The 13942-nt window shown below is 42.1% G+C and overlaps 1 protein-coding gene across 1 annotated transcript in view; it reads right to left on the bottom strand.

Moving 5' to 3' along the window:
- The window catches only part of RUFY3 (RUN and FYVE domain containing 3), a 136500-nt gene extending 131248 nt beyond the window's left edge, over positions 1 to 5252 (bottom strand). The window contains exon 1 of the mRNA XM_006896823.1: positions 4940 to 5252. Within this exon, the coding sequence (XP_006896885.1) occupies positions 4940 to 5252 (313 nt within the window). The remainder of the gene's footprint in view (positions 1 to 4939) is intronic.
- Positions 5253 to 13942: the final 8690 nt, after the last annotated feature.

Genomic DNA, 13942 nt, shown 5'->3' with positions numbered 1-13942 from the left:
ACACATAAGCTGAAAAGTTTAGTGTTGTGGTGTCAGATTTCAGTCACGATAATATTCACCTAGATGTTGAGATTATATCCAACATTATTGTCCTTGTAACTAAAATGAAAGTCTTCTAAAAACTGTTTTGTCTTAGTTAGGTTTCTCAAAAAAAACAGGTAACCCAGAGTTCTGGTATCTAGCTCTTGCACGTAACAGAAAACAATATTACATGGATGTTGCAGTGCAGCAGCATGAAAATATTAAAAATGAGTATCTACTATATACTCCTTTACTCAAGCATATCTTGGTTCTAAATTATACATAAAATAGGCAAAAGTAAATTAAAAAACCAACCAAAACAAACAAAAAACCCAGAAGAATAATGTTGTTGCTGTTGTTATGTGCCGTCGAGTCGTTTTCGACTCATAGAGACCCTATGCACAACAGCCCTAAACCTGCTCTTTCCTGCGCCAACAGCACTGCCTCTGACACACCCATCCCGATTACCCCAGTCACCGAATCAATCCATCTCATAGAGGGTCTTCCCCTCCTGCGCTGTCCCTCCACCCTCCCAAGCATGATGTCCCTCTCCAAGGCCCCGTCCCTCCTGGCAACATGTCCAAAGTATGTCAGACGAAGCCCCAGAATCCTTGGCTCCAAGGAGTAGCTTGGTTTAATCCTCTTCAAGATGAATTTGTTTGCTTTCCTGGCAGTCCATGGTACATTCAGTACTCTTCTCCAGCACCACAGCTCAAAAGCATCCACTCTCCTTCTGTCCTCCCTAGTCATTGTCCAACTCTCTGATGCATAACAAGCAACTGCAAAGACCATGGCCTGTATCAGGCACACCTTAGTCTCCAGAGAGACACTGTTGCTCCTGAGTACTTTAGAGAGGTCCCTAACAGCAGACTTTCCCATCGCGATACGCTTTTTGATTTCCTGACTGCTGGTGCCAAGAGTGTTAACTGTGGAGCCGAGAAAACTGAAGCTGTGAACAATCTCAATCTCTTCGCCATCCATCCTGACGCTGCCAATTGGTCCAGTGGTGAGAATCTTTGTCTTCTTGACATTGAGCCTCAGTCCATACTGAAGGCTGCAGTCCTTGACCCTTCGCAGCAAGTGCATGAGGTCCTCCTCAGTTTCAGCAAGCAGGGTTGTGTCATCTAAATGCTCACAGTCCGAAGAAGATTTACGTCAACTGAAAATTGGAATAAAATATTCAACTGTGAAATATCTTTAGTGGCTGTGGTCTCTTAAAGTACTGGAAGATGAACAACTATGAGCTATCATCTCTCACCTCAGTAAGAATAGCAAAATTTAACAGAATAGCAAGCAACAAATGCTGGCGAGGTTGTGGAGAAACTGGAACCCTTATTCACTGTTGGTGGGAGTGTAAAATGGTGCAACCACTGTGGAAAGCGATGTGGCGCTTTCTCAAAAAGTTGCAAACAGAGATACCATTTAACCCAGCAATTCCACTACTGGGAATATACCCTAAAGAGACCATAACTGCCACTCAAGCAGGTATACGCACACCCATGTTTATCGTGGCTTTGTTCACAATAACAAGGAATTGGAAACAACCTAAGTGCCCATCAACAAATGAATGGATAGAGAAGCTGTGGTATATTCACACAATGGAATACTACATTGCATTGAAAAACAAGAAACTCCTCCAATATTATTCAAAATGGGTGACCCTGGAAGACATTATGCTGAGTGAAATATCTCAGTCACAAAAAGACAAATACTGTATAGTGCCACTGTTGTAGAATGGGACCGACATCAGGGTTGGGGGTAAGACTAAAAAAAACTGGATAAATAATGTACTGCATTGAAACAGATGAGGGAGAGAACAGTTTAAAAGCGATATATGATAGGGTATTATGGTTATCAAAGAGTCCAGAATGAAGGTTGCATAGTGGAGTGTACTCAGGCAGGGAGTACTGTTCACCAATGAAGGAATTTTTCTTTTAACTTTCAAAGAGAAGAGTGAACTGGAGGGAAGGGGTGGGCAGGGAGAAAAGTACAACAATGAATGAATGGAAATCTAAAATCTCTGTAAATGTTCATTAAAATGAAAAAAAAAGTACTGGAAGATGGATGGATGTGTACATTATCTCAGTGATTTTTTTGTTTAGCACTTAAACACCAAGAAATTATTTTTTTAAAAAAGATCATGAGATAAACCAAGTAAGAATTAGAACTGTATGTGCTAATAAATCATACCAACTATCTGCGAGTAATGTAAAATAGGGACCTCTGATCATACTTAAACATTTAAGCTAAGGTTTTCATTCCTGATCTGGATCACACCTGGGCTCCAATTTTCCAGCAACAGTTAAAATACTCAATATAAGAGAAAGGAATGAAATATATCAATTCCGGCAATCACCATAACTATACTGGTCAACAGTTACATTGCATAGTTTAAAATCAGGAAAGGTATATGTCAGGATTGTTTCCTTTCTCCATACTTACTCATTCTATAAGCTGAGCAAATCATTCAAGAAGCTGGTCTCTCTGAATAAAAATGTGGGATGAGAATTAGAGGAAGACTCATCAATAACCTGCACTATGTAAATGACACAACCTTGGTCGCTGAAAATTAGGATTTTAATCTCTTACTACAAAAGATCAAAAACTACAGCTTTTAGGACCTGATAAACATCAGGACAGATGAAGAAAAGAATGAAGTTGTCAATGATTTCATCTTACTTGGATCCACAATCAACATCCTTGGTACCAGCAGTCAGTAGATCAGGAGACATACTGCACTGGAAAAATGCTCTCAGAGACCTCTCCAAATTACTGAGGTGCAATGATGTCTCTGATTCAGGCCCTGGTCTTTTCAATTACTTGTCCCTCCACCTGAAATCTGAACAATGAATAGAATGGCAGAAGTGATGACTTTTAGCTGGAATGTCAGAGCCCTACACATCCCATGGACTGCCAGAAGAACAAGCAGATATATCTTAGACAGGGTGAAGTCAGAATGCTCCTTGGAGGCACAGATGACAAAGCTATGTTTCACAACATACTCTGGGCATGTTGCTAGGAAAGGTTATTCCTTGGAGAGGGCAAACATGCTTGGAAAGGTGGAGAATTAGTGAAAGAGAGGAAGACCCTAGATGAGATGGACTGACAGTGACTGCAGCAATGGGCTCAAATGTGTGAAAGATGGTAAGGATGGCACAAGACAGGATGGGGTTCAGATCATCTATTCATAGGGTCTCTATGAGTTGAATTTGACTCAATGGCATCAAAGAACACAACCACCAAAGCTTCTGAGATGACTGTTAAAACAGTTATGAGAACGAAAAAGTGTTTCCACACATGTGTTAAACATACAGATTGATGGAAAGAGAAAATAGGGTGAAAAAAGGCTGAGCCTTAAGTACAAACCAGAAAACAATTATTTTAGAAAACTAAAAGTGGCACTGAGATTATTTTGATCTTTGTCAGGATGGCTATTACAGATTCACGTCTGCCACATGTTGAACACTCTGGGATATTAGTGCAGACCACTTCAAGATACAAACTGTGATTTTATTAAGACTTAAATCAGCTGTCTCCTTTTCTGGTAATAAACAAAAACTTAAAACTCATTGTTGTTAAGTGGGACCTGACCTACCAATGATCCTACAGTGGACCTTCAGAGGCTATAAATCGCAAGGAAGGGGATTGTCCAGGAAAGAAGCTGATGGATTCAAACCCTGGGCCTTTGGATTGGCAGTGTTTAACACCACCTTTCCCACTAGGCCACCAGAACTCCCTTATAGGTAACAGAAATAATAAACCTATCTCCTCTTGAACCCACTGGATTTAGCCTTTCAATCTTCACTCCTCCTTTTATGTTAAACTAGAGGCAAATCACTTAACCATACCTCAAATTTCTAAAGTAAAAATGAAGCTTAATCTTATCTGGCTCAATAAAGATTGAGCATGATAACCACAGCACAAGGATATAGGATATAGTCAACAAATGTTAATCTTTTCCCTTGGGGCTGGATCCGGGGTCAGAAAAGGTCAACCAGCTCAAGGTACTTAAAAAAAATTTGTTTTGATGATAAAAACAACTCGACACACTAAACTCTTTCCCCATCACCTCAAAGTAAGTTTCTCGGCCTTTCCAGAACTCATACAGCAAAGTATTTGGCACTTTCTCTTTCTTGGCAGTTGAGTTTCCACTGAACTTAAGTATAAAAGCTTAATCTTTTTAATCTGATTAACACAGCTACACTGCAAAACCCCAAGGCCTGACTCAGTGCAAGTAGCAATAAACAAGCGTTGACTGATACAACAAATGGGATGCACGGTATTCAGAGGGCGCCAGTGACTGTGATTTTTAAAGGCAGAGGCCTCGAGCCGCCAAACGATCCAGGGGAGGTGTCCTTCCAAAACCACACATTTTCTTCTCGTCATCTCGCGCACCGAGATTTCTTTCCCCATTCCGGGAAACGGATCTGTCCTATTTACGGGTATGGGGTTAACGCACGCAAAACCTAAGAAGTACAACTGAGGCCACGGCGGGGTGACGGCGGGGCGGCAGCCACACCTACCAGGCTGCAGCGGCGCCCCGGACCCGAACTAGGCGGGTCCCCGAGACGGCCGGGTCTCTGGGCGCCGCCCCCTCCTCGCCTCCGCCCGGGACGGCTCCCGGCCGGGGACCCGGGGCCGAGGCTGAGTGGCCAGGGCGCGCCGCTCGAAGCCCCCCACTACACGTGGAAGGCGGGAAGGGGCGAGCTCCGGTCAAGATGGGGAGGGGAGGTCGGGCCCGGCGGGAGCCCGCGGCCTGCGGAGACTATGAGAGAAATAATCCGAAGCCGGGACCTCGGCTGCCCACTGCACCCCACCCCCCGGCACGCAACCTCCTGTGAGCCCGCGAGAGGCGGAGCTCCGCGGGGGCCGGGTCCCCGCGCCCCGCCGGCGTTCCCTGTCCCCCCGGTGTACTCACGGTGCTTGCCGCCGCCGCTGCCGCCGCTCGGGTAGCTCAGCAGCAGGAACGGCAGCGGGGAGCCGGGCGACGGCGGGGTCCTCCAGGCGCGCTGCGGCGGCGGACGCGCTGTGAAGCCGGCGCCTCCATCTCCAGGGTAGAGCAGGAAGAAGGGGGCGGCCACTGGCGAGTCGGGCTCCGACTGCCCGCCGGGGGAGACCAGCGGCGCTCCCGCCTCGCCCTCTCGCTCCTCCGGTCGCCGCTCCCCGCCCCTCGCCGGCTCCTCGCTGTAACTTTCCGCGCCGGCGCTGGGCGGCGATGGGGTCTCGGCCATGCTCGCGCCTGTCTTTGCCGCCGCCTCCGACTCACGCCGGGCCTGGCGGGGGAGCGGAGGTCACGGCGAAGAGCCGCCGCCCCGTCCCGCCCGCGCCGCCACCTTTCGTCTGGGCCGCGGGCCGGCTTCTGAGCGCCGCCGCTCGGTCCTCAGCCCGCCCCGCCGGGGTCCCAGCCAGCTGGGGGGCCGGCTCCTCCCGACGGTGGGGCCTCCCAACCAGCAGCCTTCTCTCGGTTGCCCCTCCCGCCCCGGCCCCCGTCTGCGAATCGGCTCCCCTAGGGGGCAGCGTCCTCCTCTCCCCACTTCCCCACCTTCCGCTTCCCTCCAGCACCCAGATTCCCTCCTGAGCCTGGGAAGGAGCTGGAGTCCGCTGCCTGTTCTAGGGTGTTTCCTCCTCCGTGCTTGAAAGGTGGGAGGCTTGGCGAATAAAACATACAGGAATCTCTTAACTTCATTTGTATCCTACAAGCACAAAGATCTGGGTTGGAGAGGAGACAAAAGCTACATTTAAAAAGGATCCTTCCCCCTCATCCAAGATATTAAACTAGATAGTTTGCCTTCTACACGCCAGGTCTAAAATCTTTGATTCATGGTTTTAATTTCTGAGTCTTTTTTGTGTGAAAAGCCAGAGGTGGGTGTCTTCTGCCACCTCTTTTGTTCCGTCATGTGCACTCTATAGAAATCTTGTGTTTGCCTTCACCTTACATCCCTGCTTTCCCCGTGCTCCCGGTGTGTGTGAGAGTCCATTTTAAGCCACACAGTTTAAAATTTATGTCAAATGTCTATTATAGGTGGACTTTTCACTTTGATAGTGTTTGTGTCTTCTTAGTAATTGGCCACTGTCACTTTATTTTTAGTATTATATCAACAATTACTGATCCAGTAATTCCCTTAAGTAAACATTTCTCTAAGACAATTTCCAATTACTATCTTTATTCTTTACTCTGGATAATGTGAATGGCTCCCCATACTTCCATACTTCCTACCTCTCTGTTCAGGTTGCCAGATGCTGACAATAGAATCCTCATTGACTCAATTAAAATCACTGTGTGGTTGCGGTAACATTTTGCCCACCTGCTTTCAGCTCATTTTCTTTGCTTTCTCTAGAGGAAGTTATACTTGTCAGAAAGGTTAAGAAACGTTTTTATTCTGTATTCCGTGAATACAGCTCTGCTGGCCTAGTGATAAGAAGCTAAGCTGCAATCCCAAAGACATGAGGTTCAAGGCCACCAGCCCCTCCGCAGGAGAAGGATGGGCAGTCTCCTCCAGTGCCATTCACTTCCTCTATAAACCCTCCAGAGGGTCGCCTATGGGTCAGTTCTAACTCTGTGGTACACAACAACAACAACAGCATTCTCTGAATATCACGCTTAAAATCACTCCCCAAAATTATGACGACCTCGAATATAATCTTTCACCAAATCTTTTAAACAAGAAACATTAAAATGGAAGTTATTTACAATTTCTGATGGATGTCATGGCAAGAAGCTGCGCTGCATTATCAAAGGCATGAGGTTCGAATCCACCAGCCACTCCTCCAGAGGATGAGTAATCTCCTCCAAAGCTATTAACTGCCTCGGAAAACCCACTGGAGGGTTAGCTATGAGTTGGGTAAGATGTGTTGGTACACAACAATAACAAACAATGGATGCCATAGTGTATTGCACTGCTAACCAACCAAAAGGCATCTTTAGCTATTAGAATCTATGTCAGGAAAAAGAATGTCAGTCTCCTTTCCTTCTGTTCAGATTTACAGCCTCTAAAAACCCATGGAGAGTTATTACCTCGACATTTGCTTTAAAACAGATCCCGGCCTTTCATTGGTCTCTCCTGCTTACTTAAAGTTATCTGTCCTTTCTAAGCTTGACGTCCTCCTCTACAATAGGACACATTACTCATAGGAATGTTGTAAAGGTTAAATAAACATAAAACTTTTAGGGAGGTCTGGTAGCCTAGTGGCAAGAAGCTGTGCTTGCAATCCCAAAGTACAACTTTCAAGGCCATCAGCTGCTCCATGGGAGAAGGATGGGCAATCTCCTCCCATGTGATTAACTGCCAAGCAAAATCTTTAAGAGAGGGTCTTAGAGTCAAATCAGTGACTTAACGTTTAATTATTATTAGCTGTGTTATTTTGGCAAGATAATGTTGTTAGGTGCCAACAAGTTGAGTACGACTCATAATGACCCTATAAATAACAGATCTGAGCACTGTCCTATCCTATGCCATCCCACGCTAATGATTTCAGAAATACTTGAGTCCATTGCAGCAGTCACCATATCAGTTCATCTGGTTGAGTATCTTCCTTTTTTCCACCAACCCTCTGCCTTTCCAAGCATGATGTCTCTCTCCAAGGAATAGCCTCTCCTAACAACATCCCCAAAATATGTGAGACAAAGCTTTATCATCTTTGCTTCCAAGGAACATTCTGGTTTACTTCTCCAAGACATACTTGTTTTTTTCTGTTGGTAGTCCATAGAATCTTCTTTTCCAACTCAAAGATGTCCATTCTTCTATAATTCTTATTTAGCTCTCAGTTGCATGCCCATGGCCTGAGTCACACATACTTTAGTCTTCAAACTGACATCATTGCTCCTCAATAATTTGGAACAGTCCATGACTGCAGATGTTCCCAAAGTAATACGTCTCCTGATCTCTTGACTGCTGGTACTAAGCGTGTTGTTTATGGATTAGAGTAACATGAAATTATTGAGTTTCAATCTTTCCTTCATCTATCATAATGTTTGGAAGCAAGAGTGGCATCCAATTCCTAAACAACATGCCTGCAGACAGGAACAGTCCATGACTGCAGATGTTCCCAAAGTAATACGTCTCCTGATCTCTTGACTGCTGGTACTAAGCGTGTTGTTTATGGATTAGAGTAACATGAAATTATTGAGTTTCAATCTTTCCTTCATCTATCATAATGTTTGGAAGCAAGAGTGGCATTCACTTCCTAAACAACATGCCTGCAGACACTCTATGAACTTTGGTAAGTGTTGATAGTTGTAGAAAGGCTTCAGGCCTTTTGTTCATAGGGTTGTGCTCGACTCGAAGGCAGTCAACAGCAACAATCATAATGTTGTGCTGTGCTGCAGTGCCAAAGGCATGTAGTTTGAATCTACCAGCTGCTCTGTGGGAGGATGGGCTTGTGATTTACTGCCTCTTGAAAACCTGCTGGAGGTATGCTAACTTTGGCAGCACATATACTAAAACCCACTGGAGGATCAGCTATGGGATGGATGGTTCCAACTTAATGACACACAGCAACAACAACATGATGATGTTGCCTGCTGGATGTAATCTATATAGAAAGCGATAGTCTTTGATCTTCTGCTGCAAGTGCTTCAAGTCCTCCTTACTTTCAACAAAGTTGTGTCATCTGTATAACATAGGTTGTTGATGAGACTTCCTTCTACCCTGATCCCACATTCTTCTTTATAAAGTCCAACTTCTTGAATGCTTTGCTCAGCATATAGATTGAATAGGTATGGAGAGAGGATAAAACCCTGACACACAATTTTCATGATGTTAAACCACGTAATGTTCCCTTGCTTTGTTTGTACAACAGCCTGTGGATCTTGGTATAGGTTTCACATGAACGCAATTAAGTGTCCTAGTATTTACATTCTTCTCATTGTTAGCCATAATTTGTTATGGTGCACACAGTAAAATGCCTGTCAAAAGCAGAAATAGACATTCTTTTCTTCTGGTATTCTTCACTTTGAGCCAGGATCTAGCTGACATCAGCAATGATTGCCCTGGTGCAATGGCCTCTTTTAAATCCAGCCTGAACTTCTAGAAGCTCTATGTCTAGCTATTTTTGGATGATCTTCAGAAATATTTTATAATAGAGAACTTTAATAAAACTTAATTGGAGAAACCTTTTTTTCTTCATCTTCAAAATTGGGAAGTTTGTTGGGTTGTTTTGTTTTTATTTTTTTTAGTTTTGATGAAGGTAAATTGGTAGAAACAAAAGCAGCAACAAATGCTGTGTTTATCTTTTAAGAAATGGTAACTACATAATACCTTGAAGAGAAAACCTAAATATTCATAGATATATCTTACTGTTTTCTTCACAACTGGATTAATAAACAACATCATGGTAAATAAAACCTTGAAGTTGTCAAGAATTGGATTTTACTTAGACCCACAACAAATGTCCATGGAAATAGCAGTTAAGGCGAGCACTGGTGGCCTAGTGGCAAGAAGCTGCACTGCAATCCCTGAGGTGCGTGGTTCAAATCCACCAGATGCTCTGCTGGAAAAGGAGGAACAATCTCCTCCTGTGCCAGTCAGATCTGATTTGATGGTACACACACACACACACACACACAAATAAAAAAAATAAAAAAATAAATAGCAGTTAAAAAATTAGTTTTTTAAAAAACCATACAATGTATCACTGGGAAATGACTGGGAAAAATCTGATGTAAAGTGTTACAAAAACCCCCACATATAACATTTTAGGATTAAGTTGTTCCTGATCCATATTATATTTTCAATCACAAGACTTCATCTCACATACCTCAGATATTTTTTAGAAGGGACCAGACCCTAGAGAAGCATGCCTTGTAGCAGAGGGTCTGAAAAAGAGAAGGACATTTAACAAAATGGTTTTAACAATGGGCTCAAACAAAGCAACAGTTGGGAGGATAGTGCAGAGCCAGACAGTGTTTGTTCTGCTTTAGTTAGGGTCACACTTTGAGTTGGAACTGACTTGGTGACACCTAACAACAAATCATGACCGTTTTAATGCTTATTCTTATTGGATTTTTTTTTAAACTATATTCAGCAGAGGGTTGGTTGTTTTTGTTTGGTATAACCAAATATGATGTCATCCAAGGATTGGTTTGTCCTATATATAGGCCTAAAGTATGCTCTGTTGGCCAAGTGGTTAAAGAGTTGCACTGCCAATCCAAAGGTAAGTAGTTCGGATCCACAGGGAGAAAGATTGGCAATATTCTCTCTTGTAATTGCAGCCTTTGAAAACCCATTGGATAGTCAGTTCTGATGGCAATGAAAAACATGCCTCCAAGGGGCATCTTGGCTGCAGTTTCCTAAGATTTTATTTTATACTTTTGGCCTTCCTTCCATGGTATATTCAGCATTCTTTGCCAACATCATAATTCAAAGACATCAATTCAGTGAATCTTCATCAAATCATTGTCCAGCATTCACATCCATGTGGGTGTGAAAATAATCCATGGTATTGTCAATCAGGATCCCAATTGTTATTTTTAGGTGCCAGTGAGTAAACCACAGCACATAGCAAATCTCGGAATAAAGGATCTGAAACCTGCCCAATCCTGTGCCATCCTAATCATCTCTGCCATGCCTGAGGTTATTATTAAAGTCACTGCGTCTGTCCATCTCATTGAGCGTCTGCCCTTCCTATTCTGACCCGCCACTTTTCCAAGCATGATGTCCTTTTCCAAGGACTAATCCCTCCTAACATCATGCCCAAAGTAGGTATATAAATATTGATATATTCTGGAATCTTGTATTGGTGCTATTATACTTCTCCATTTAAAAAACAAAACAAAACCCCAAACCCAACTCTATTTATGCTTTATGTCATTAATTAAGTGGCATTGTAATGAACACAGTAAATCAGCTGAAATATGATGCTTTTAAAATTTGCGGACAAGGCTATTTATGAGCTTTTCCTATAAAGAGACATAGTACTTCAAGTTCTTAGATTCTTAATGCTTTTAGCATTTGGATCAATAAGGTTGTCAGAGTACAATATCTAGTGGTATTAAAGGCTGATTCAGCTGCTACAAATTTAGGGAGGCCAAAATAATAAAAACAAGCTTAAGCATGTTGTTCCTCCTCAAAAACAAATCTTTCTATTCTCTTTTAAGGGGGCTCTGGTAGCCCAGTGGTAAGGAGTTTCACTGCTAACTTGAAGTCATGCTGTTGGAATCCACCAACTACTACATGGGAGAAATATGGGCAGTCGCCTCTTGTACAATTTACTGCCTTTCTAAACCCATGATGGTCAGCTATGGATTTGTTCCGACTAGTGGTACTGTTTTCAAGTGTAACCAGAGTGCTCCTGTGAAGATCACAACAAATTATGGCTAATTTTGAGAAGAATGGGAATCCCATAATCCTTAATTGTGCTCATGTAAATCCTATACCTAGAGCCTGTTGTGCAAAGCAAGGGAACACCAAATGACTTAAAATTAAGGTGTACATCAGGGTTGTATCCTCTCTCCTTACTGAATCTGTATGCTAAGAAATTATTTGAGAAGATGGACACTATGAAGAAGAATGTGGTATCAGGATAGAAGAAAGACTCATGAATAACCTGCATTAGCTAGACGACAAAACCTTTCTTGCTCAAAGTGAAGAGGACTGACTTGAAGCACTTGCTACAGCCTTCAATATGGATTGCATCTCAACGTCAAGAAAACAAAAACTCTCACCACTGGAACTGTCAGCAACATTCTGGTAGATTGACAAAAGATTGAGACTGTCAATGATTTAAACTTACTTGGATTTACAGTCAACATCCTTAGTACCACCAGTCAGGAGATCAGGAGACTTCTTGCATGAAGAAGTTTGCAGTCAGGCACCTCTACAAATTACTGATGAGCAATGAAGTCCTTTTGAGAACTAATGTGTGCATGATTCAGGACATGTTTTTTTCAAATTACTTGCTATGATTCTGAAAGCTGGACAATGCATAAGGATGCTAGAAGAATTGATGCCTTTGAGCCATGGTGTTGAAGAGTACTGAATATTCTATGAACTGCCAAAAGAACAGATATTTCTTGGAGAAAGTACAGCCAGAGTGCTCCATGGAGGCAAAGATAACAAAGCTTCCTCTCACATACTTTGGACATGTTGCTAGAAGGGACTATTCCTTGGAAAGGGACATGATGCTTGGAAAGGTAGAGGGTTGGTGAAAGAGAGGAAGACCTTCAACCAAACGGGTTAACTACAGCAATGTGCTCATATCTGTTAGAGAGGTTGTGGATGGCACAGAAAAGGACAGGATTCAGATCTATTTTTCATAGGATTTTAGTGATAGTCAACTTGATGGCACCTAACAACAATAACAATGCTGTTTTAAAGTAAAATCTAAGCAGCTACTATGCTGATTTATATTTATTTAGCAATCAAAACCCATTGCTTTTCTTATGAAATAACAGCAGATGCTTTGTAAATTCTCACCTACATTTTAAATATTGATTATCCATGCTTATTTTAAAACACTTTGTTAATCTTAAGGCTGGATATTTAAAGTACAAAACTTTTTAGAGGTCAATGTCATGGATGATAATATACTTGTAGCGTAAATTTCTTGAAGTTGTGATCAGAGGAAAAATATTAATTAAGAAGAGTGAATATGGGGAGCTCTGGTGGCCTAGTGGCAAGGAGCTGCAACTACAATCCCAGAGGCGCACGGTTCGAATCTACCAGATGCTCTGCCGGGTAAGGAGGGACAATCTCCTCCTGTACCAGTCAGATCTGATTTGATGGTACACGCACACAAAAATAATAAAGTAAAAAAAAAGAAGAGTGAATATTACTATCAATATAGTACATATCATATATTATGATTCTAAAATGGTGGTTTTGGTCTTATTTTAAAGGCCTTTGTTTTACATTGTGCAATACTTGGGGGAAATTTGTGAAAACAAGAATTTCAATCTCTTATAGCTTCCCTTTAAAAATGTTAAAGGACTTTTAATAAATTCAGATACTATGGTAAAATACTGATGAATATCAGAGACTAGAACCTTCAGTGTGCACTACATCAGAACATAAAGGAAACCAAAATCTTCACAACTGGGCTGTAAACAACATGATGATAGAGAAAATATTGAACTTTTCAAGGATTTCATTTTACTTGGATCCAGAGTCAATGTTTATGAAGCAGCAGTTAAGAAGCATAATGTCTTATGGCACTAAGCAAATCTACTGGAAAAGACTCATAAAACAAAGATGGCACTTTGAAGACTAAGATATAACTAACAACTGCCTCATAGAGGGTGAAACTTTTGTCTTACATGGCTAATCAAGAGGCATTGTATCTTGGAGAAAGACATTATACTTGATAAAGTAGAAGATTAATGAAAGAGAGGACGACTTTCATGGAGATGAGCTGACACAATGCCTGCAACAATGAGCTCAGATAGAAGAAGGGTTGAGGATGGCACAAGGCTGGGTAGTGTTTGGTTTTTTTGCACATTGATTCTCTATTAGTTGGAACTAACGTGACAACACTTAATATAATGCCTCATTATCAAAGCTCAACTTTAGAGTTCTTTACTTTTACTAGGATTTGATGACTATTGTTATTATTGACTTATTTTCTAAACTACTTCATCAATTTCTGTTTCTCTGTGTTTACAGAGTATATTGAATATTAAGAAATATGAGTACTATTTTATGTATTTTAAGAGAGCATAGTGGGTAAGGAGTTGCTCTGTCCACCTAAAGGCAAGGATATGAATACACTAGCTACTCCTCAGGAGAACGATGGGACAGTCATCTCTCATGCAACTTACAGCCTCCGAAAACCCACTAGCAGATCAGCTGTAGGTTTGACTTGATGGCTTATTAGAAGAAGTCTTGATGGTACAGTAATTAAGCACTGAGTTTAAACAGAGAAAAGGTGAGATTAATGGCAAAGATTTACAGCCTTTGAAACTCTTTGGTTTCAGTCTTTCAAGTTG

This window comes from Elephantulus edwardii, unplaced genomic scaffold, assembly GCF_000299155.1.
Source record: "Elephantulus edwardii isolate Elephantulus edwardi_28Jun2011 unplaced genomic scaffold, EleEdw1.0 scaffold00192, whole genome shotgun sequence".
NCBI lineage: Eukaryota > Metazoa > Chordata > Mammalia > Macroscelidea > Macroscelididae > Elephantulus > Elephantulus edwardii.
Note: the sequence above shows the minus strand (reverse complement) of the source record. Positions and strands in the feature narration are given on the sequence as shown.